The sequence below is a fragment of the Topomyia yanbarensis genome, chromosome 3, assembly GCF_030247195.1.
Source record: "Topomyia yanbarensis strain Yona2022 chromosome 3, ASM3024719v1, whole genome shotgun sequence".
In the NCBI taxonomy this organism is placed as follows: Eukaryota; Metazoa; Arthropoda; class Insecta; order Diptera; family Culicidae; genus Topomyia; species Topomyia yanbarensis.
The window spans coordinates 208,305,553-208,331,271 of record NC_080672.1 but is presented as its reverse complement, the minus strand read 5'-3'; the positions used below and the strand labels follow the sequence as shown (position 1 = coordinate 208,331,271).

Genomic DNA, 25,719 nt, shown 5'->3' with positions numbered 1-25,719 from the left:
GCCGCTGTACAAATAGCAGGGGTCAATCGCTAATGGAAGCGCTTGCGAAACTCGATACTGTGCTAGCTAATAATGGCTCCGCTAGTACATTCCGTAGAAACGGAGTGGAGGCGTGGATTGATGTGACCTTTGCCAGCCGGAGTCTGGTTCCAGGCATGGAATGGAGGGTAGACGAAGGCTACACCCATAGCGACCATTTAGCAATCCGCTTAAGATCAACTATGGTGTGCAGCATCCGAGGGCGGGAGATCCCTGTCAGGTACGCGGGTGGAAGTCCAATCACTTCGACAGCGAAGCTTTCACCGCGGCCCTGGGACTGGAGGCCAACACCGACAGTCTAAGCGGGGATGCGCTGGTAGCTGTTCTATCACGCGCGTGCGACGCCACTATGCCGAGAAAAACACTGCCAAGAAACGGTAGATGCCCGGTATACTGGTGGAGTGCCGAGATTGCAGCTCTACAGTCAGCCTGCCTCAGAGCCAGACGTAGGATGCAAAGAGCTCGCACCGAGGATGCAAGAGAGAACCGCCGTGAAGTGTTTCGAGCTGCGAAATTAGCCCTTAACAAGGCTATTAAAAGCAGCAAGAGAGCGTGTTTCGACAATCTGTGTGAGAGTGCCAACGCGAATCCGTGGGGTGACGCCTACCGGATTGTGATGGCCAAGACCAAAGGGGGCTCCTCACCCCCAGAACGGTCTCCGGACCGGTTGGCAACGATTATCGAAGTACTCTTCCCGTCTCGAGCCACAAGCCCCTGGCCACCTGCACTACGAGACAGTGCGGGCACGGTCGAAACGGTGGCTCCAGTGACGAATGAAGAACTACTCGCAGTGGCTAAATCCCTAGCAATGAACAAAGCTCCAGTGCCGGATGGAGTTCCAAACAACGCTCTCAAGGCAGCGATCATAGCGAACCCGAACATGTTCAGGCTAGCTATGCAGAGATGCCTTGACGAGTGCCGTTTCCCCGATAGATGGAAAAGGCAGAAACTGGTGCTGTTTCCGAAGCCCGGGAAGCCGCCAGGCGACCCATCGGCGTACAGACCAATCTGTCTGATAGACACGACTGGCAAACTGCTTGAGAGGATCATCCTCAACAGGCTCACCCCGTACGCGGAAGGTACGGACGGTCTGTCAAGCAACCAGTTTGGCTTTCGGAAGGGTAAGTCCACAGTGGACGCTCTCAACTCAGTGATAAATACTGCCGAGATAGCGATCCAACGAAAAAGGCGAGGTATTCGATACTGTGCGTTAGTGACACTTGACGTGAAGAACGCATTCAACAGCGCAAGCTGGGATGCCATCGCGCTCTCGTTACACCGGCTTAGCCTACCGGTGGGTCTGTACCGGATCCTGGAAAGTCACTTCCAAAACCGCGTACTTCTATACGAGACCGATGTCGGTCAGAAAAGGGTTCCGATTACCGCCGGAGTCCCGCAGGGCTCGATCCTAGGCCCGGTGCTATGGAACCTCATGTATGACGGGGTTCTGAGACTGAATTTCCCTCCTGGGGTCAAGATCGTCGGCTTTGCCGACGACGTAACCTTGGAGGTCTACGGGGAGTCAATTCCTGAGGTAGAACTAACCGCAGAACACGCGATTAGCACGGTGGAGGAATGGATGAGCGCGAGAGGCCTGGAGCTCGCTCATCATAAGACGGAGGTAGTTATCGTCAACAACCGCAAGTCGGCACAACATGCAGTTATCCATGTGGGAGAAGTCGCGATCACTTCACAGCGAAGTCTGAGGTCTCTCGGAGTCATTATAGGCGACAAGCTGACCTTCGGGAGCCATGTCGACTATACGTGCAAGAGAGCGTCGACTGCTGTTGTGGCTCTATCGAGAATGATGTCCAACAGCTCAAAGGTGTGCGCCAGTAGACGTAGGTTACTGGCAGGCGTTGCCGTATCTATCCTCAGGTACGGCGGCCCGTCATGGTCAAGAGCACTGAGGGTAACCAGTTACCTACAGAAACTGGAGAGCACCTACCGCGTGATGTGCCTCAGAGTGATATCTGCCTACCGCACGGTATCACACGATGCATCCTGCGTGATAGCGAGCATGATGCCAGTCGGGCTGGTCATTCGGGAAGATGAGGAGTGCTTTGAGCTACGTGGAAATAGGGGAGCCCGCGAGCGCACCAGGGTGACCTCGGTCGCCAGATGGCAGCGTGATTGGACAACTCCTCGAAAGGTAGGTGGACCCACCGGCTGATACCTAGCATATCGAGCTGGGTGGGAAGACCCCATGGGGAAGTTCACTTCCACTTGACACAATTCCTGTCAGGCCATGGCTGTTTCCGTCAGTACTTCCACAGGTTCGGGCACGCGGAGGTCCCAGTCTGCCCGGACTGCCCAGGTGTAGATGAAACTGCCGAACACATACTGTTCGTATGTCATCGGTTCGACGTCGAAAGAAGAGCAATGCTTGACGTCTGTGGCTGGGACACAACCCCCGGATACCCTTATTCAGCGGATGTGTCAATCGGTGGAGAAGTGGAACGCAGTCTCGGCTGCTACCACCCAGATTGCCAGTAGGCTACAGGTAATCTGGCGAACCGAGCAACAGACGACGGGCACGGCTAACTAGTGATTGGTTAGCTGGAGCAAAAAAGGCCAAGCGCAAAAAAAGAGAGTGAATGGTCTGTTCATGCTGAGGCAGGTTTGGCGCAGCGAATGGCAACCGCGTAAGGGGTAAACCCAGCCACCCCGAAGCAAGACAGAAGAGTGAGTGTATAGGCGTATAAGTGGACTGCCTCATGCCAAGACGGGAGGGTCGTAGCGTAGTATGTTGGAACTTAGCTATCGATGCCGCATGGCGTGGCAGAGGAGTGCAAGGGTGAGCAACCAAGTCAGTCTCACACTGCATGTTAAGGGTGAGCATAAAAGTCAGCCTCACAGGTTGGTAGAGGCTAGCACAAAAGTCAGCCTAGCAAGGAATGAAAAAGATGAGCACACAAGTCAGCCTCGCATGGTATGTCAGAAGTGGGGCCTAAGAAAAATGTCCCACATGGGATGCCAGGGGGAGTGACAAAGGTACAATAGAGTGGCACGATTGAGAGTGAATCAGGTGATAGGGTGAGCACCCAAGTCAGCCTCACATGGTATGGGTAGGGCGAGCACAAAAGTAAGCCTAGCAAGGAATGAGTAAGGTGAGCACACAAGTCAGCCTCGCAAGAAACGTAAAAGGTGAGCACAAAAGTCAGCCTCATGTGGGAGTGTTTGAGAGTGAATCAAAGTGCGATAGAGAGAGCACCCAAGTAAGCCTCATACAGGATGTATGAACGCGTGAGTGAGAGTGAATGAGTACATTTAGTACAGCCATCCCCCCAGAAGTAATACCGAGAGGTAGTTCCTGGGAGGAATGATGGCGGAGCCCAATGGAGTTTAGTCGGTATTAATGGCTGGTCACCATTCGAGTCCGACACGCCCCCAGTGCACCCCGTGCGGTAGATTGGACCCTACCAATAGCACGTGTACTGGGCTAGGACATAAAGGTCTTCTCCATTGTAAAAAAAAGCGTCAATGGAGGCGCTTGCGAAACTCGATACTGTGCTAGCTAATAATGGCTCCGCTAGCACATTCCGTAGAAACGGGGTGGAGGCGTGGATTGACGTAACATTTGCCAGCCCGAGTCTGGTTCCAGGCATGGAATGGAGGGTAGACGAAGGCTACACCCATAGCGATCATTTAGCAATCCGCTTTAGGATCAACTATGGTGTGCAGCTTCCACCCGCGTACCTGACCGGGAGATCCCTGTCAGGTACGCGGGTGGAAGTCCAATCACTTCGACAGCGAAGCTTTCACCGCGGCCCTGGGACTGGAGGCCAACACCGACAGTCTAAGCGGGGATGCGGTGGTAGCTGTTCTGCCACGCGCGTGCGACGCCACTATGCCGAGAAAAACTACTGCTGGAGTGCCGAGATTACAGCTCTACGATCAGCCTACCTCAGAGCTAGACGTAGGATGCAAAGAGCTCGCACCGAGGAAACAAGAGAGAACCGCCGTGAAGTGTTTCGAGCTGCGAAATTGGCCCTTAACAAGGCCATTGAAAGCAGCAAGAGAGCGTGTTTCGACAATCTGTGTGAGAGTGCCAACGCGAATTCGTGGGGTGACGCCTAAAGGATCGTGATGGCAAAGACCAAAGGGGGCTCACCCCCAGAACGGTCTCCGGACCGGTTGGCGAAGATTATCGAAGTACTCTTCCCGTCTCGAGCCACAAGCCCCTGGCCACCTGCACTACGAGACAGTGCGGGCATGGCCGAAACGGTGGCTCCGGTGACGAATGAAGAACTACTCGCAGTGGCTAAATCCCTAGCAATGAACAAAGCTCCAGTGCCGGATGGAGTTCCAAACAGCGCTCTCAAGGCAGCGATCATAGCGAACCCGAACATGTTCAGGCTAGCTATGCAGAGGTGCCTTGACGAGTGCCGTTTCCCCGATAGATGGAAAAGGCAGAAACTGGCGCTGTTGCAGAAGCCCGGGAAGCCGCCAGGCGATTCATCGGCGTACAGACAAATCTCTCTGATCGACACGACTGGCAAACTGATTGAGAGGATTATCCTCAATAGGCTAACCCCGTACGCAGAAGGTACGGACGGCCTGTCAAGCAACCAGTTTGGCTTTCGGAAGGGTAAGTTCACAGTGGACGCTCTCAACTCAGTGATAAAGACTGCCGAGATAGCGATCCAACGAAAAAGGCGAGGCATTCGATACTGTGCGTTAGTGACACTTGACGTGAAGAACGCATTCAACAGCGCAAGCTGGGATGCCATCGCGCTCTCGTTACACCGGCTTAGCCTACCGGTGGGTCTGTACCGGATCCTGGAAAGTCACTTCCAGAACCGCGTACTGCTATACGAGACCGATGCCGGTCAGAAAAGGATTCTGGATGAGCGCGAGAGGCCTGGAGCTCGCTTATCATAAGACGGAGGTAGTTATCGTCAACAACCGCAAGTCGGCACAACATGCAGTTATCCATGTGGGAGAAGTCGCGATCACTTCACAGCGAAGTCTGAAGTCTCTCGGAGTCATTATAGACGACAAGCTGACCTTCGGCAGCCACGTTGACTATACATGCAAGAGAGCGTCGACTGCTGTTGCGGCTCTATCGAGGATGATGTCCAACAGCTCAAAGGTGTGCGCCAGTAGACGTAGGTTACTGGCAGGCGTTGCCGTATCTATCCTCAGGTACGGCGGCCCGTCATGGTCTAGAGTATTGAGAGTTACCTACAGAAACTGGAGAGCACCTACCGCGTGATGTGCCTCAGAGTGATATCTGCCTACCGCACGGTATCACACGATGCATCCTGCGTGATAGCGAGCATGATGCCAGTCGGGCTGGTCATTCGGGAAGATGAGGAGTGTTTCGAGCTACGTGGAAATAGAGTAGCCCGCGAGCGCACCAGGGTGACCTCGGTCGCCAGATGGCAGCGTGATTGGGATAACTCCTCGAAAGGTAGGTGGACCCACCGGCTGATACCTAATATATTGAGCTGGGTGGGAAGACCCCATGGGGAAGTTCACTTCCACCTGATACAATTCCTGTCAGGCCATGGCGGTTTTCGACAGTACCTCCACAGGTTCGGGCACGCGGAGGTCCCAGCCTGCCCAGGTGTAGACGAAACTGCCGAACACATACTGTTCGTATGTCATCGGTTCGACGTCGAAAGAAGAGCAATGCTTGACATCTGTGGCTGGGACACAACCCCTGATACCTTTATTCAGCGGATGTGTCAATCGGTGGAGAAGTGGAACGCAGTCTCGGCTGCTACCACCCAGATTGCCTGTAGGCTACAGGTAATCTGGTGAACCGAGCAACAGACGACGGGCATGGCCTACTAGTGATTGGTTAGTTGGTGCGAAAAAGGCCAAGCGCAAAAAAGGGAGTGAATGGTCTGTTCATGCTGAGGCAGGTTTGGCGCAGCAACTGGCAACCGCGTAAGGGGTAAACCCAGCCACCCCGAAGCAATACAGAAGAGTGAGTGTATAGGCGTATAAGTGGACTGCCTCATGCCAAGATGGGAGGGTCGTAGCGTTGTATGTTGGGACTTAGCTATCGATGCCTCGTGGCGTGGCAGAGGAGTGCAAGGGTGAGCATCCAAGTCAGTCTCACACGGTATGTTAAGGGTGAGCACAACAGTCAGCCTCACATGGTATGGTAGAGGCTAGCACAAAAGTCAGCCTAGCAAGGAATGATAAAGGTTAGCACACAAGTCAGCCTCGCATGGTATGTCAGAAGTGGGGCCAAAGAAAAATGTCCCACATGGGATGCCAAGGGGAGTGACAGAGGTATAATAGAGTGGCACGATCGAGAGAGACCCAGGTGATAGGGTGCGCACCCAAGTCAGCCTCACATGGTATGGGTGAGGCGAGCACAAAAGTAAGCCTAGCAAGGAATGAGTAAGGTGAGCACACAAGTCAGCCTCGCAAGGAACGAAAAAGGTGAGCACAAAAGTCAGCCTCATGTGGAGTGTTTGAGAATGAATCAAGGTGCGATAGAGAGAGCACCCAAGTAAGCCTCATACAGGACGTATGAACGTGTGAGTGAGAGTGAATGAGTACATCAAGTACAGCCATCCCCCCAGAAGTAATACCGAGAGGTAGTTCCTGGGGGGAACGATGGCGGAGCCCAATGGAGTTTAGTCGGTATTAATGGCAGCGTCACCACTCGAGCCCGTGCAATTGTGTTTTTCTCATATATGCACCTGTTACTGGTATCTCTAGATATAAAAATGAAATGGTTTCCGTGCGTCATCGAATAACTCAAAAATGATATGACGGATTTCTTAGATTTTTGAGTTATTTTGTTGGTTATTTTCTGTGGAAGGTTCTTTGACAGAAAAATCAAATATTGAAAATTTTCGAATCCACCTTTTAGTGCAATTGTGTTTTTCTCATATATGCACTTGTTACTGGATATCTCTAGATATAAAAATGAAATGGTTTCCGTGTGTTATCGCCGAACTTAAGAACGACATGACGGATTTCTTCGATTTTTGCGTTATTTTGTTGTTTATTTGCTTGGTTCTTTGACATAAAAATCAAATATTGAAATTTTTCTAATCCACCTTTTAGAGCAATTGTTTTTTTCTCATATATGCACCTTTTACAGGATATCTCTATATATAAAAATGAAATGGTTTCCGTGTGTTATCGCATAACTTAAGAACGACATGATGGATTTCTTCGATTTTTGCGTTATTTTGTTGTTTATTTGATGTGGAAGGTTCTTTGACATAAAAATCAAATATTGAAATTTTTCTAATCCACCTATTAGTGCAATTGTGTTTTTCTCATATATGTACCTTTTACTGGATATCTCTTTACTTAAAAATGAAATGGTTCCCGTGTGTTATCGCATAACTTAGGAACGACATTGCGGATTTCGTCGATTTTTGCGTTATTTTGCTGTTTATTTGCTGTGGAAGGTTCTTTGACATAAAAATCAAATATTGAAATTTTTCTAATCCACCTATCTCTCTCTATGTCGATATTGAAGGGACCATCGACATAGGGAGAGATCGACATATAGAACACAATGATTTTCTTTGAGACAACTTTTCCTTCAGGACATCATAATGCATGCCGGGAAATAAAGATAGATGCTCGTATTGGGGGAGTAGGGTAGTAGACGACGAGGTAAAGTGCACTCGCACTGCAAAACATCAAGTTTGCTGTTTGAGAAGGAATCCCTTATTTGCAGTTTATCATTCTGCCCCACATGTAGAGGAACATGGGGAGACTTGACCAGGTTTTCAGCTAAATTTGCATAAATCTCTAAAAAAGTTTTCAATCCTTCCAAAGTCATTGAGATATAATGTAAAAGGTATTATTCGTGTTCAAATTTTTTGCGGAATTTTTACTTTACTTTTTCAAAAGTTATTAAAGTTTGTCTGAGATCGTTTTTTTTGGTAAAGTCTCCCCACTGCGGAGAGACTTGACCTAATTGAAATTGTTTTGACCACGAAAGAATGATTTCCGTGCTACAGATGGCTGCATTTTAAATATTTTTATAGCACGTTAAAGTTAAAATTTTGAACCTAAAAATGCATAATTTCTAGGCAACCTCAATATATGCAGATTAAGATGAAAGTCTCGTAGGAAAACATGTTGAATATCTCCTTTACTTCAAATCATGTCTTTACTGCCCCTACCTGCAGAATAGGACTTAGCGCCCTGATCGCCAATTTTTATTTCATTATGTATATGCTTTGTGATGTCCCGAGAGAAAAAAAAAACACATCGACATAGAGAGAGAATAATGCAGGCAAATATAAAGCTAGGTACATCGAGATAGGGAGATATCGAGATAGAGAAAATATCGACATAGAGGAGTTTTTATACATGCGATCTGAAGGGACTTACGAAATAATCGAGATAGAGAAAAATATCGACATAGAGAATATCGACATAGAGAGAGTTAACTGTAGTGCAATTTTTTTCCTCATATATGCACCTTTTACAGGATATCTCTATATATATAAAAATGAAATGGTTTCCGTTTGTCATCGTATAACATAAGAACGACATGACGGATTTCTTCGATTTTTGCGTTATTTTGTTGGTTATGTTCTGTGGAAGGTTCTTTGACATAAAAATCGAATATTGAAATTTTTCTAATCAACCTCTTAGTGCAATTGTGTTTTTCTCATATATGCACCTTTTACTGGATATTTCTATACATAAAAATGAAATGGTTTCCGTGTGTCATCGCATAACTTAAAAACGACATGACGGATTTCTTCGGGTTTTGCGATATTTGGTTGGTTATTTTCTGTGGAAGGTTCTTTGACATAAAAATCAATCATTGAGATTTTTCTAATTCACCTATTAGTGCAATTGCGGCATTTTTAGTTTAGGATTGTTTGCATAATTTGTTATTATATGAAGTTATTGGGTTTCAGTTTTTTTCGCGACTGTCCTTTTTTGTCAAAAAGTTCTACTTTATGATTTTACTTGATTTCATGCATTTAAAAGGTGGAGTGGTGAAGGAGTTGATGAATAACGTGTATGAAGGCACTATTCATAAAGGAGTGTATGAAAGTGGCGATGTTAGGATTCCATGAATTCCCTTGGTTAAAACGGATTGAAATTCCAACTCAAGTCGAGTCTTTGATAATGAAAATAAGTCATTAAAAAGCTTCGACATAAGTTTGGAGTATGGTCGATTCTCCAACGGCCCTGTTCACACATTGGTAAAGCATCAGTATTGTTACTGTACATAGAGAGAGGCAAAAACAAATACGATGTTTATCATAACGTATATCACAGAACTTTTCGTAACATGTTTTATAGTTGAAATCATTATCATATCACAACCGAACTGGACTAAATAAATAGAAATTTGATCCACAAGCGTTGCTATTTCTGCTTTCGTTGTATTTTCCAGTAAATAATTATAGGCAGGACTTCGTCTTCCGGGTCTGAGTACATATATATATATATATATATATATATATATATATATATATATATATATATATATATATATATATATATATATATATATATATATATATATATATATATATATATATATATATATATATATATATATATATATATATATATATATATATATATATATATAATGTTTTAAGCATACACAACGTTTCAACTGAAAATTTCGATGTTTATATTTGAAATAATGTTTTTTGGAAGATTTAACCTTTTCTTTTTGTATAAAAGTGGTTTTTATACATCTCTGTTGTTGAAACGTTATATTCTATTGCTCAATTTTCCAATTCAAATAATATTTTTCGAACCATTATTCTGCTCTTGGAAAATATGGTGATTATGAGATGAGTCAAAAGATCGAATGGGATCTGATTGAGCTTGATTTTGGTATTCTAGACTCATCCTTGTTGGACTTGCTGTCGTTAAAAATGTATGTTTTTACTACAAATAAGTTTAGATAACAATGCTTTTAGAGTTTCATAAATATATTTGCTAAGCAAAACAGATATGCATTTGATATGTTTCGTTAGTCACAGTATTCATTTTTGTTCCATGTACTTACAATGGAATGTCTTATTAAATTGCACTGAAGCTTTTACAGATTGTGTATTTATATGTATACCTTATGTGTCATTCTGTACGTGCATGAAAAGCTACTTGAAATATTTCCAGCTTAGAATAGTATTCCTGTTGCAACATTACTTTATATCAAGACCAATGATGATATGCTGTACTATATGTATAAGCTCATGAACTATGTAGAAAGACTCCGTGCACCATTGAGTAACGAAGCTTAATCCTTCACCACGTTCAGGCATACGGTTGGCATAACACGGTTTTTCGTCAAAGTTGGTCGCTTATTCATGCAGATTAAAATTGATTTAAAGAAATAATTCATTGGGAACTCTCATGAGATATTGGATTGTTCTTCGCTTCTACTTCATCTCTCCTCTTAGACCTAACGTATTTATATAAATGTAATCCTATTTTTGTCTATTCTGCAAGAAGATCACTGGGTATGTAAATCATGTAAAATGTAAACGTTTTACAAATTGTATTTTCATGTCTTTGAGTAAATAGACCGATTGGTTTTATTTGCTACGACCGCATTTAAAATTGATATGTATAGATCGGGTACCAAACTTTATGAAATTGATTTCAGCTTGAAATCGGATTCGCGCACATTATACAACGTTTCACGTGGTTATGTTTAAAATGAAATTTAGTTATCATACCAACATCAGATCTAGTCATTGATTGAACTGCCAACAAAATAATATACAGAAATTCTTAGAATTTTTGTTCTCGTTGAAATATTTAGATTAATTAGGTCAATGCTACATTGATCAAACACTGCCTTATACAAATACAATTGCTGTATAATCTTATTCCAAAGCATGAAAATAAAATATTGTTAATTATTGCCCATTTTCAAACTTTTTTCTTGAAACCGAAATCATTGGAATTGGCGTACTGGCGAAGTCGTGGTTTTTAAGGTTTATTTGTGTGTCAGTCAGTTCCCCGTAACCACGTTTTCGGCGTTACGTTAATTTTGTTATGCATATAAACTAATACACCATTTGTACTTAATAGTTGAATCCATCTAGAGATGATCCTAAATAAGAGTAAAACTGTGGCTGAATGGGAACAGAATAGTAGAACGGTGAATATTGTTGAGGTGCCACTCAATCAAGAAATCCTGTGTTGACCAGTTTTTCAAGAAAAAACTTTACGTCTCCTAACTCGGAATCCTTGATACCGATAGATTTCAGCATACCCAAATCGCCATTTTCAACTGCCATGAAAACTGATCTCAAATGTTCTAAATCTGATCTGAAAAGGAAAAAAAAAATGGAGTTGTATATAATATGTGATCGGCTTTAAGACAAACTGGATTGAGTAGCTGAAAATACATATTTTTATTCACTGTTCTAAAATGTTATAAAAAAGAAAAAACAAAACCAAACCGAAAGCTCGCACCACTAGAACAAGTGATCGGCAGTTTGAGGCTTAGGGCCCTGATAGAGTGCGAGCGGAACGCGAAGCGATGCTGAGAGCGGATAAACGCGCGTGCACACGTGTTGTGAATATTTCAATATTTCAGACTGGACGCGAGGTAACGCGATGCGATATGAGATTTTCTAACGCGTCTGTTCAGTATTTTTGTAAACAAAAATTAACGTCGATTGTGAAATCATAAAAAGATAAGTATTTTCATATTCAAAATAAAGTTCAAATACATTCTCTATATTTTTATTAATATAGACATTGCCGGCCTTTCAAAACAGGCATCGTGCAGGGAACTACATTGTTTAAAAACAGCGATACCATGAATTTGATTATAATTTGCAGTTTCAGATATAACTGTTTATGTACGAAATAAATCTGCCTGTTCTATTGCCACAATAACTATAGTACTCACTAGAACCTTTATATTTATAGCCCGAGCAGGACAGGAAAGTTGAAACATTCGATTTTTTTTAATCGATGACTACATTACTCTTCTTCGATTAACGAATTACTGTTTCTTTTTAATATTGCCTTTCTAAATATAATAAATCGACAATCTTTGCTCTACATCTCTCTTTCATTACTATGAGTCACGCTAAGACAGTAAACAGCAAAATATGAAGAAATGGGAAACGAAATAATTCTTGTTCGATTAAAAAATACATGTTCTGAAAAAGTTTATTTTTATGCGGTATTTAAACACATTTTTAAATAAATCTAATTGACTGTACTTATCGTACACAAAATTCTGAGCATTTTTCTTACTTCGAGAGATTATAAAAACAAGCCATTTGAAAATCGTAGATCTCTTTCTGTTTCTTTTTAACATTACTTGTAAAATAAATGTGTAGGACATCCTAGTCGGTCACACAAGACTTACCCATGCCCACACTGTACCTCGTACCGACCCCCCGCATTGCGAAACCTGTAGGACTCGGTTAACGGTGGAGCATATACTTATCAACTGCAGGAAGTTGCATGATCTACGCAAACAACACCACTGCCACTTTCCATTCGAGAAAAGCTCTCGAACGATCCGGTTCGGGAGGAGAGCTTATTGGTTTTCCTAAAAGACGCAGGAATCTTTGGATCCATGTAGATAAAAGAAAAATCACCGCGAGGCAATGTTCAATGAACCATACCGCCTCACCATCGATCGAATCATCAATTTACCCCCTATTATGCGAATGCTTCTCGTAACCCGAACGGGAGTAACGGAGGTTCAACGCGAACCTTGAAGAGCAGCACCGTTTCATCAGCGTGTTTTCCATGAAAACAAACTATAATTACTAAACTATGTTAATTAAAATGGACATCTTTTTTTATCTATCAGGCGAATGACCCTTAGGGTTAAAGCCAACAATAAAAAACGCTTTTAATCCACCTAACAGTGCGATGAGACATTTCTTATAACTCTTATCACTCTCTTCGGATATTATATCGTTTGAGAACATTTAGAACTTGATGCTTCGCGATGTTTTTGATAACACATACTACATGGGAAAGTGGCAGGACTCAGAGAATCGCTCAAATCAGCATAGGACAACATCAGTGCTAGAAATCTCAAATCAAATCAATGGGAAGCGAAAAAATGGCCCATAAAATATACATACCAACGAATTATTGTTAATGCTCTGTTAATAAAATATCTAAATTGTGGTGGGAAAACTGAATTTTCCTAAAGAGGTTATATATTGTACTGAGCCAAAAAAATCGCATTTTTTTTTAATCGATTTGAAGTTTATACTTTACTCAAATTTCCAACGCGACTGAGAACTAAGAAATCAACGCTTTTTCCTGAAAAGGGCGATACTAGCAGTGACACCATTCAAAGAAAATCAACAGTGAATATTTCAAGACTTTTATTTCCTATTTAAGAACTATTTTTATATCCTAGATTCCATGATTCAGTGATCGAAACCCAAAACTTCATAAAGTATTTGAAATTATTAAATTAAAATTTGTTTTTGCTATTGAAATTGACAAAATGATAGTATCGCCCCTTTGGCGATTGTTTACTTTTTCGGTCCCACCTATCAGCATTGAAGTATCGTTCTTACGTTTTTTTTACAATAACTACCGTTCTACACCACCGATTTCGTCCGGGTTTTTTTGAATAGCGATCATTGTTACTATTTACAGCTGGTATCAGCTTGATAATCCTAAAAAAATACGAAAATGACAGTTTCGCTTCTAAACTGCTAGCAAAAAAAGTATCGCCCTGTTTGTTTGCATGGAGCGTGGAGGGCGAAACTTTAAATAAACAAACAAAAATACAGTTTCGCCCGTTGTATTTTTTGCTGTAGTTTAAGAAAGCAATATCGTAGAATCAAAATTTTTAGGTTAATTGGTTGCGTTTCAAAGCCCTCATTCGCATGTATGAAAAAGCCTTATGTTTACATTTGTAAGTATCGCCATTTTCAAAAAAAAAAAGGGTTGAAATGAAATCGCAGCTCCAGATATCACGCTATCTCTGAAGTACATGCGTGCATAGTTCCAAATTTTACTTCGACATCGACTTTTTCTAAAGGTGACTTCCCAGTAGTATCCTTGATTTGAATTATTATCGCTAATCCTAATGCCAAACAACAAAAAAAACCTCTCGAAAACGAACCGTTTGGGAAAGTCATCATTATTACTCGAATTTTCATTTTCACGAAACTTTTCGATAACCTTCCGTCACTTGCGTTAATGCACTGGGTGCACAGTGCTCTGAAAATCTAGCGAAATCGTCTTAGGGCACCAGCGGGTCTAATTCAGAGCTATCTGCGTGAGTAAAGTAATGAATACTAAAAATTAATTTCTATTCCATAATTTTCAGTTCAGCAATTCGAGAGATCGTGCTCACCGCAAGCCATGAAAAATAGACTACGTTGTGAAGCGATGGTCACTATTTATTAAAAAATCACGGTTAAAGAAAAAAAAATTATACTATTAAAAAATTTCAAATAATTTATAATTTTCACAAACTTATTAAGAAAAATTGTTTAATAAGCTTTCGTAATATTGTGTAAGAAAAAAGCTGAAAATTTCAGTATTTTCTCTATCTGCAACATATTAACCCTTAAGTATACCAATTAATTGGAATATTAATTGGAATAGGTTCGCCAAATTTTGGAAGAAGTCTATAAAAAACCCCTTGAAAATTACCTAAAAATTGTTGTAGTTCGATACAATAAAAAATCCCCAAAAATGAAATGTACCTATTAATGTGAAACACAGTGAATAATACATACAATAAAGACCCATTTTTATCAGTCTCATGGTGTATTTTAGGCTGAAAAAATGGAGACATTGACTAAATCGGGCATTTTTTTTCTTTATAATAAACTGAAGCTGTTAAAATATTCTTGATGTAGTCTGATAACTATTTCTGATTATGATGAACTTTTTATTTTTGCATATTTCCATCTTGATGATAAGGAAAACATGCTCAAGAAAGGATTTACTCGAATTCAGTCTTGTTCGTCTGCTAGAGTCCATCAAACATATGTTCATATTTGGCTGATAAAATCAGGGTTTCAATGTATTATAATAGATATTCAGCATTCGAAGAAGTTTCTTGTGAACGAGTGTAGAAAGACTTTGTTTCTACTTACTTAAAGTCAGCGGCGTAGCCAGAAATTCGGTTTGGTGGGGGTTTGGTGAAAATCGATCATACTGTCCAAACGGCATAATTCCGAAACCGTAATTTTTTAAGTTTTAAAATTATGCAGAATTAATTTTTCAGAAAATAGTAACAGAGTTCGTGTCTAGCGAATTTGTTGAGACTTTATTGTAGTCATGAATATTAACCTGAGAAAAATCACCATAAATACTTCTTGGACGATATACCGTCAAAATTATTTTATCAAATGATGCGCTGTTTAACGTTTGTAAAACTCATCGAAGATACTAAACCTCCGAAGTTGGCGGTTTCAGAATGATGCTATCTTGACCTTAAATTACTGATTTTAAACATTTGACCTATACATATAATTGGTCATACAACAAAAATCAAATGCTCATCAAAATCGATCAGAACCTGCTAGAATCGAATGGAAATCGTTATTTTTCATAAATTTCTCTCTACATTCGGAAAGTGTTATCCTCGTTATTAATCATATTACGTTTTCGTCTCAACTCGACACATTCCCAAAATAAAAACCTGTCTTAATCCACCTAGTGGTGCAATTGTGCTTGTCTCATTTGTCCAGACTACGATTCCATGGCTGGTTATGTTCAATACAATGGTGGAAATGAATATTACATGTTCAGTACGATTTGCACATACATACAATGGATCGACAGCCACGATCTTCAGATACTATGTGATACTGAAACATCGCTTGAAACCAGCGACGGACAGTGGCGTAGCCAGGGGGGGGGGGGTTTGGGGGTTAAAACCCCCCCAAACCAAAATTAATTGAATTGAAAAAAAAATTGATGCTGGCGAATTTAATTTAATATTCCACAAAATATTTTTGGAAAAATATTTTCTGATCACTACATTGAGAACTGTGTTTAAAGCGTCATGAGAACTTTTGGAAAATTGTGGGAAGGGGATCTTGTAACTTATCTCTTAGCCAAAATCCCATAGTTGTCAAATTACTTCAATGTAAAATAAAATAACTGTCTGAATTATTATGAGCTCATTTTTGGAAAGATGCTTCAAAATATGGATTAGAGACAATTTTTCGAAAGGGAATCTAAATTTGAATAGGTTGATTGCATATAAAACATAAGCTTATTTACCGAAAACTTGCATACATTTCAACATTTGTTGAAAATGTATTTTTTTAGATTGTGTAGAGCTTAGACAACAATTCAAGTTGAAAGCTGATGTAATTTTGTCTCTAGCAGGTCAGGATCGGTTTTATGAGCATTGGATTTTTGTTATATTATCAACTATATGAATAGCCTCTTAGCAGGATGCAATGAATGGCGTACTAAAATTTTGTGTGCTACGTACTAGTATTGCAAGTTGTGAGGTTGACTAATGAAGAAAAGTAAAATTAATGCTCGATAAATTTTTAACGGTCACTATCACATTCATTCGAAACTGCCAAATTTCGATGTTAAGTAACATTGAAGAATGTTAACTAAAACTGTTCATCTGCTGATAGAATAATTTTGACGGTTAATCCTCCTAGAAGTAATTATAGACAAGAATTACTCTTCAACCAAATTTGGGTCGAGACTTAATGTCTCCAGCAAAGTTTTCGAAAGTGCCATTTCAAACAACTTTGTCAAAGACATAAATATCCCACATATTCAGAGTATCGAAATATAGTAGTAGAAAACCTTTACAACAAGCTATTCTGAAATTACTGTATTTGATAAATCTCTTCTGCGGTAATTAAATAATAAATTCACATTGCGTTCAAGGTGCCTTTGAAGCTTACAAAAAAATAAGGGAACTGGATTTAAAACAAATAATTCCCAGATATTAAAAGGACTCAAAAACACAAAGAGTGATTCCATTTTCAGGAGCTATCATCAATTCGGCGCTAGCTTAGTCCGCCCACCAAGTTAGTGTCGGATTCTGATGAGATGAAGTCGAAACGCAAGTTTCAGTTCCATCCATCCATAATTTAGTTATAGGTTTTGTGTTCTCAACTCGCAATGATTGTTTCAAACAATTTTATCCGTAGCGCAGAAAAAAATAGTTTTCACCTAAATTTTTCTTCACTAAGAAGAAATATAGCAGGCCCAGTCCATTTAAATCCCTATATGTTGAATTCATGTAGCCTTCATATTTTCAACAAAATTGTTTGAAATGACATTATCAAAAACTTTGCTGAAGGCACCGTGTCTCTTAATATTTTTGAAAAATTAATTCACCATAATTACCTCTATGAGACTTAATCACTAAAATTTCGATATCAAAGCAGGCGCTGTTTTATGTTGATAACTTCCCGAAGTTGTCAAACCTTCAAAGTCAAGGATTATTATATTAGGTGATCTTGAACGTTGAAAATTTTTTAGATCATTTATCCCACTTTAAAAGATCGCAATTTTTGACTTCATTGACATATTATACAAGAAAATAATCTATAGAGGTTTGAAAACTGTTCCATGTTGATCCTTCTTGTTCGTAGACTGGAATGACATCTGTTAGACTACTTATGTTTTTGAGTTTTCAATAATTTATCAAACTCATATTAAATTTAAGCATTTTTTCAAAAAAATTGCGATTTTCATCAAAACCCCCTCCAAACCAAATTTCTGGCTACGCCACTGGCGGCGGATCATGGAGAAAGGTCCGGGAGGTCCAGATCCTGCCGAAAATTTTCAACTTGTTAAGAAATTTTAAACTAGTTTTAATTTTAAAGTAGCAACCCCTCACTGCATACTCCCTCCGGGCCGATATGATTGACGATTTTTAGAGTGATTGCATAATCTTTCTATATGAGAAAGACAAAAATGTACCAAAGTCCAAAAAAAGTCAATTTTTGTCAAACATCTCAATGTTTCATGCATTTTAAAGTCATTTGGCATCAAAAATACAAATTTGATTTTGAAAATTTTTCATTTCAGTTTATATGGGTATTTGCTGTGTGATTGCACTTTTCAACTCGTAACTCCGGAACCGGAAGTCCAATCAATAAAAAATTCAATAGCAGCCGATGGGATTGATTTGAGACTAACTTTATGCAAATCGGTCCAGCCATCTCTGAGAAACAGAGGTCACATTTTTTCCACATACACACATACACACGCAGACATTTTCCGATCTCGACGAACTCAGTCGATTGGCATATGACACTCGGCCCTCCGGGTCGGGATTAGATTGACGAATTTTAGAGTGAATGAGAAAGGCAAGAACATTTTTAGCAAATGTTGAAAGTTATGCATTTTTTGGTGAGCAGTTCTATGTTTCATAGACATTAAATCAATTTTAACTTCTCTTCCAATTAAATAAAGACCTTTATTACAGTACATCTCTACAAAAACGAGATCAATTTGAAAATAAATCTGAGGACTATGATTGATTACAGAACTCTGGAATTTTCTATTGGAATGTTTTCAGGCAGGAATTTGATATTGATGCTATTAGACAACTGTGAAATCAAGACCATTAGATCAGTTACATATCAGGACCCCATTCCGACAATTTATCAAAAGTCCTCATGATGTTTACAACAACAGGTTATCAATCTACGGATCAGATAATTGTTATTGTAATATTGAATTAAATTAGTCTGCATCAATAAATTTTCAACTTCAATCCAATATTTTTTTTAGTGTGGGGGGGTGGGTGGGGGGCGTTGTATGTTGTTAAACCCCAAAACCTTCTCTGGGCTACGCCGTTGCTTGGAGTTATTTATTTCGCTTTTCATTTTCCGATATGTTTCAGATCGATACGATGGTCATTAGTTAGAAAAATTGCAGTCGCACAAATGAACATTTTTGCACTGATAAGTGATCAAGTTATCCTTCCAGACAACTTGGAAGTGTTCGGTGATTATTTCTAGCGGTTGTAGGTAGAAAAATGAAATACAAAATTCGATTTGTCGAAATAATGTTTGGCTTATTTCAATGGATTATTTCTATATTGAACAATAAATAGGCGACAAAGCGTAATCCACAAACAACAAGCCATAACTTTTAAAGTATTCAAAATAGATATTTGAAGTCTTCAGTAAAGTTATTCGCAAAAGTAAGAGCTACAAATTTGTAGAAGGCATCATTTCGATATAATCACTTCCAAGAAAATTTGGAAAAATATCTCACTCATAGGGGGATTAATCAGCAAAACCACAATACCAAAAGAAATGGCATATTTCCTCCATTAAATTCTCCGAAGATACTATTGACCTAAAATAAGCCGTTTTGGCGTTAATAATAGATTACATGTTTTTGGTCGTATTTCTGGCAATGGGAAATGATAAAAATTTTTCGTCCGCATTTAATGTTAAATATCTCTTTCGATAATAGTCCGATTTCAATAATCTATAGCTTGTTCGAAAGATATTCGTTAAAGCTGTCTAAAAACATATAAGTTGTTAATCTATATTGTCATTTACGGCAGATAATTCAAAAAAACTGCAAAAAACGCCATTTTTAAGCATTCAAACATTCATTTCATGGAAACTAAACATCAGAATCAAAAACAAATTAATAGCGTTCATACTGTTTTTTAGTTCTTTCATTTAAAATTGGTTTGGATAGGATCGGTTCAGCCATTGCTGCGAAACACAAATGAGAATTTGTCCGTTACATACACACACACAGACACACACACAGACATTATCCCAAATCGTCGAGCTGAGTCGATTGGTATATAAGACTCGGCCCTCCGGGCCTCGGAAAAAATCTTGAAAGTTTGAGCGAATTCTATACATTTCATTTATAAGAAATGTAAAAACAAACAAACAAATGCGTAGGGTTCCCTCATGGTTTGAGAACATTTCTCATATGTCAATCGTATCTGCCTGAAAAATTGGGACAATGTCTATGTGTGCGAGTGGAACTATATCAAAGTGTTACTTTGTGGGAGGACTGATTGTTCTTGCATCGCACCTCTTTCTCTAGTTCTCCACAGTAAACTCGGAGCGTCGCTTGATCAATGAAATTGCTCGACCCTTGAGTCATTTATCGATTTTCCTGTTGTGTTCCGTCATCATCATCATACTTTAGGCCGTTTGTAGATACTTTGTGTACTTGAGCTATTTGGCGAACTCCAATCGGATATTCCTCATCGGAAAATTTCCGCATGCGCTTATTCGGACTGTCAGCTGCGCTCACTAGTTCGCTGATCTCTTTGTCAATTCCTATGCAGCTCTAGTAGTTTCTGCTCGATTATTCTACGACGGTATTCCACATCCTTTCTTTACACCTCCGGGCAATAGGGCGAAGGCACATGACCGAAGCGATGAAGATACTTCCTGAAGCAACTGTGACCTGATAGGAACAACGATAGATAAAAGTCTATCTCTCCGGATACATCTTCCGTCCTCCGCGTTATCCCAATCATGTTGCTACTGGGTCATCTAGTCAGTTCTTGCCAACATCCTCATACCTCTCGTACCCCTCCTTTAATAATATTAGATATTCTTGGCTAGAGTAATACCGATACGGGATCGGGATCATCCCGTCGTTCCGTGATCCCCATCAACTTGGTTCTAAAAGTAGCTTTTCAAAATATTGCATAAGTATTGGGGGATTTGTATTTTGTTCAACGAGGCTGCTATGTCTAGCGCTGATGATCACCGTCTTGATGTTTGTCGTTATCATTGCACAATGCACATCATTCTCCGCTCTCTCTATGGCTATCTGTATTGTTTACGCTCTCCGTGTATTTCGTCACCCTGTTCATTATAATCCTTTCCAAGGTCTTCCCGAGGATATCCAATAGGCATATGGGCTTGTATGATTGATCCCCTGGAGATTTCTCTGGATTGGGCTGTACCATCAGGTTCTGCAATAACCATCTGCTTGAGAAACAGCCTTCTTTCGGCCATTTTGTCAGCACCATCCTGAACATGTACGAACACCAAGATTTGGGGCCACTATTTTAAACATTTTTTCTGCAGTTTAAACTTTGTAGGTCCTGCATATCTCGAGATTTTTTTTTGTTGGAGACGAACCACTGCGACCAGTATTTAGATCTATTGTGGTATGCCCCTTCCTTAATCTAAGTGTACTATCTACTATGACATAAACTCAACAGAAGGGTTGGGAATTTTTAACATAGAGTGTATATGCAAAGTTTGAAAGAAATCGGTAAGGTAGTTTTTGAATGGCATGTAACGCCGCAAATCATGTTTTTCCACCAACATTGTACAAAAAGCTTCGTCACCGTGTCGTTTGTCAATATTTTTGCATAGAAAAATTACAGAATGTTATTGAAATGATAAACTATAATGTATAAAAGTTTCGATAAATTAAAAAAATGTTTTTTCCACGCTGAAACCTTTAACCTCCACCCCATTGGAACGAGATAGAGAGATGGTGTATATAGCAAAGTTGTACTTATAAATATATCATTTGAAGATACCAACTTTGTAGGTCCTACAGGTTTTGAAATATGGCGTATTTTTGAAAACATAATCTGTAAGTAGACGTTTTAACTAAAACCTTGTATATCTCGAGATATACCTCGAGATATACAAACCTAGTCTATCTCGAGATATACAAAGTTTGAAACACAGTCTCTACGCATCGCTCGATCGAGATAGAAGTGTTTTGTTTTCGGTCCGTGCGAAAAAGAACAATACTAATCCGCGTTCAAGGTTATCTTGCCATTCTCTGCCTCTTCGAGGTTTGGACTTTTATTTTCTCTTGTGCTTGTGTTAACCGTTAGGCCGCATTCCTCAACCTTTTGTTCGCAAAGTGAGGATTGAACAATAACTAGCTATATAAGCTGGACTGGTGCGTCGTGGGAAACGAGTATACAGATAAGTGAAATACACCTTTTTGATACATTTACGGCTTTTTCCCGTCTGCGCGGGTGCTGACCCCGTACGTTGACGGTGTCGATGGCTTCCTCCCCGGACGGCCAAATGGAGGTCGAATCGACTCCCAAGGCTCTCCCCCGTCCCAAACAATATCCAGAGCTCTCGACCGGTCCCTTTGTGGTCTTCTTTCGGCCCAAAACCAAATCGCTGAATCTGTTACAGATTTCGAAAGACCTGACGGAAAAGTTCTCGACTGTGACCGAAATAAAAAAGGTCCGCTCAGACAGGCTCAGGGTCGTGTTGACTAACTCAAAGCAGGCAAACGATGTTACTTGCTGCGAGTACTTTACGAAGGACTATTAGGTGTATATTCCAGCTATAAAAGTACAGTCTGAAGGCGTTGTCACCGATGAGAGTTTGACATGCGAGGATCTGCTGCAGTACGGGATTGGCCGTTTTAGAGACCGTATAAAAGTTTTGATAAATTAAAAAAAAAGTGTTTTTTCCACGCTGAAGCCTTTAAACCCCTTCCCCATTCCAACGATATAGAGAGATGGTGTATATAGCAAAGTTGTACTTTTAAATATATCATTTGAAGATACCAACTTTGTAGGTCCTACAGGTTTTGAAATATGGCGCATTTTTGAAAACATAATCTGTAAGTAGATGTTTTAACTAAAACTTTGTCTATCACGAGATATACAGGACCTACAAAGTTTGAAACACAGTCTCTACGCATCGCTCGATCGAGATAGAAGTGTTTTGTTTTCGGTCCGTGCGAAAAAGAACAGTACTAATCCGCGTTCAAGGTTATCTTGCCATTCTCTGCCTCTTCGAGGTTTGGACTTTTATTTTCTCTTGTGCGTGTGTTAACCGTTAGGCCGCATTCCTCAACCTTTTGTTCGCAAAGTGAGAATTCAACAATAACCAGCTATATAAGCTGGACTGGTGCGTCGTGGGAAACGAGTATACAGATAAGTGAAATACACCTTTTTGATACATTTACAAATGGAGGTCGAATCGACTCCCAACGCTTCCCCCGTCCCAAACAATAATCAAAGCTCTCGACCGATCCCTTTGTGGTCTTCTTTCGGCCCAAAACAAAATCGCTGAATCTGTTACAGATTTCGAAAGACCTGACGGAAAAGTTCTCGACTGTGATCGAAATAAAAAAGGTCCGCTCAGACAGGCTCAGGGTCGTGTTGACTAACTCAAAGCAGGCAAACGATGTTACTTGCTGCGAGTACTTTACGAAGGACTATTATGTGTATATTCCAGCTATAAAAGTACAGTCTGAAGGCGTTGTCACCGATGAGAGTTTGACATGCGAGGATCTGCTGCAGTACGGGATTGGCCGTTTTAGAGACCGTATAAAAGTTTTGATAAATTAAAAAAAAGTGTTTTTTCCACGCTGAAACCTTTAAACCCCTTCCCCATTCGAACGATATTGAGAGATGGTGTATATAGCAAAGTTGTACTTTTAAATATATCATTTGAAGATACCAACTTTGTAGGTCCTACAGGTTTTGAAATATGGCGCATTTTTGAAAACATAATCTGTAAGTAGATGTTTTAACTAAAACTTTGTCTATCACGAGATATACAGGACCTACAAAGTTTGAAACACAGTCTCTACGCATCGCTCGATCGAGATAGAAGTGTTTTGTTTTCGGTCCGTGCGAAAAAGAACAGTACTAATCCGCGTTCAAGGTTATCTTGCCATTCTCTGCCTCTTCGAGGTTTGGACTTTTATTTTCTCTTGTGCGTGTGTTAACCGTTAGGCCGCATTCCTCAACCTTTTTTTCGCAAAGTGAGAATTCAACAATAACCAGCTATATAAGCTGGACTGGTGCGTCGTGGGAAACGAGTATACAGATAAGTGAAACACACCTTTTTGATACATTTACAAATGGAAGTCGAATCGACTCCCAACGCTTCCCCCGTCCCAAACAATATCCAAAGCTCTCGACCGGTCCCTTTGTGGTCTTCTTTCGGCCCAAAACAAAATCGCTGAATCTGTTACAGATTTCGAAAGACCTGACGGAAAAGTTCTCGGCTATGACCGAAATAAAAAAGATCCGCTCAGACAGGCTCAGGGTCGTGTTGACTAACTCAAAGCAGGCAAACGATGTTACTTGCTGCGAGTACTTTACGAAGGACTATTATGTGTATATTCCAGCTATAAAAGTACAGTCTGAAGGCGTTGTCACCGATGAGAGTTTGACATGCGAGGATCTGCTGCAATACGGGGTTGGCCGTTTTAGAAACCGATTACTTCAGCCAGTGAAAATACTTGAGTGCAAGCGTTTGCACTAAGTAGTAGTAGCGGGGGATGGTTCAAAAACGTACCCCCAATCAAACTCTTATCGGGTGACCTTCGCTGGTACCGCTTTGCCAAATTACGTCCTATTGCACAAGTTTCGTCTGCCTGAGCAACTGTTTGTACCGCGGATCATGAATTGCACAAAGTGTAAACAATTGGGTCACACAGCCACCTATTGTAGCAATAAGGCCCGCTGTGGAAAATGCGGTGAGAATCATCTGGATGATTCGAGCAGTAAGAATGCTGAGAAGTGTCCTTACTGTGCAGAGAATCTACATGATATCTCGGCATGTCCCGCATACAAACTACGCGGGGATAAACTAAAACGTTACCTTGCGGGACGATTCGAACGTTCTTTCGCAGAAATGCTAAAGAAAGCTACGCCACCATCCTCAACAAACATCTATGCTCACTTGCTTACTAACGAGGGCGAGGCTGATGACCCACAATAGGGAACATCTACTAGGGCGCCTAGAAGTTATAGGAAGAGGAGGAACATTTCCTCTCCTAAAGTTCCTTGTAAAGGCCAGAAGGTATACCTTGACGGGGTTCCGAAAGTCACATCTATTGGAAGTGTTGCAACCAAATCGAAGCAAGTAGCTCCTGGTCTTGGAGGATTACGCTCAGAGAAGGAGTTCCCAGCACTTCCAGGAACATCAAAAATCCCAAGTGTTCCTTTGTTTCAGTTCGAGAATAATCACAGCACTGGAATTATCAAATTCTCGAACATAGTGGACTGGATAATAAAAACTTTTAGTATAACTGATCCTATTAAAAGTCTTATGTTAGCTTTTCTCCCTACAGTAAGAACATTTTTGAAGTAGTTGACTGTTAAATGGCCCCTCCTTTCAGCGATTGCATCCTTCGATGGCTAACTCATCGAACGAGGTCACGGATTTGATCACTGTTCTACAGTGGAATTGCAGAAGTATCATCCCGAAAATCGATTCCTTCAAAATTTTAATAAATAGTTAGAGTTGCGATGCATTTGCATTATGTGAAACTTGGTTAACTTCAGATATAGATCTCAACTTCCACGATTTTAATATTATTCGCCTGGATCGAGACACCCCCTGTGGAGGAGTGCTTTTGGGGATCAAAAAGTGCTATTCCTTCTACAGAATTAACCTCCCTTCGATAACAGGTATTGAAGTTGTCGCTTGTCAAGTAACAACCAAAGGCAAAGATCTTTGCATAGCTTCCATATATATCCCCCCAACACCGCAATTGGGCATCGCCGATTACATGACATCATAGAATCCCTGCCTGCTCCGCGACTAGTTTTAGGAGACTTTAACTCTCACGGTACGGAATGGGGTTGCCTTTGTGATGATAACCGTTCCTCTTTAATTCACAATATTTGCGACAACTCCAATATGACAATTCTAAACACGGGTGAAATGACACGGATTCCTCCCCACCAGCGCGCCCAAGCGCATTAGATTTAGCCCTTTGCTCGACCTCGCTAGAGTTAGAATGCGCGTGGAAGGTAATCTCTAATCTCCACGGTAGCGACCATCTGCCGATCGCAATCTCAACCAATAACGA

At 40.7% G+C, this 25,719-nt stretch overlaps 1 protein-coding gene across 2 annotated transcripts in view; it reads right to left on the bottom strand.

Annotated features, from left to right (window-relative positions):
• Nucleotides 1-9,923: 9,923 nt before the first annotated feature.
• The window catches only part of LOC131692631 (IDLSRF-like peptide), a 324,832-nt gene continuing 309,036 nt past the window's right edge, over nucleotides 9,924-25,719 (bottom strand). The window contains exon 4 of one of the 2 annotated variants that reach the window (XM_058979787.1): nucleotides 9,924-11,289. In XM_058979787.1, coding sequence (XP_058835770.1) covers nucleotides 11,142-11,289 — 148 coding nt within the window. In that variant the 3' untranslated portion in view covers nucleotides 9,924-11,141. The remainder of the gene's footprint in view (nucleotides 11,290-25,719) is intronic. The other variant, XR_009306035.1, reaches the window with a different exon arrangement.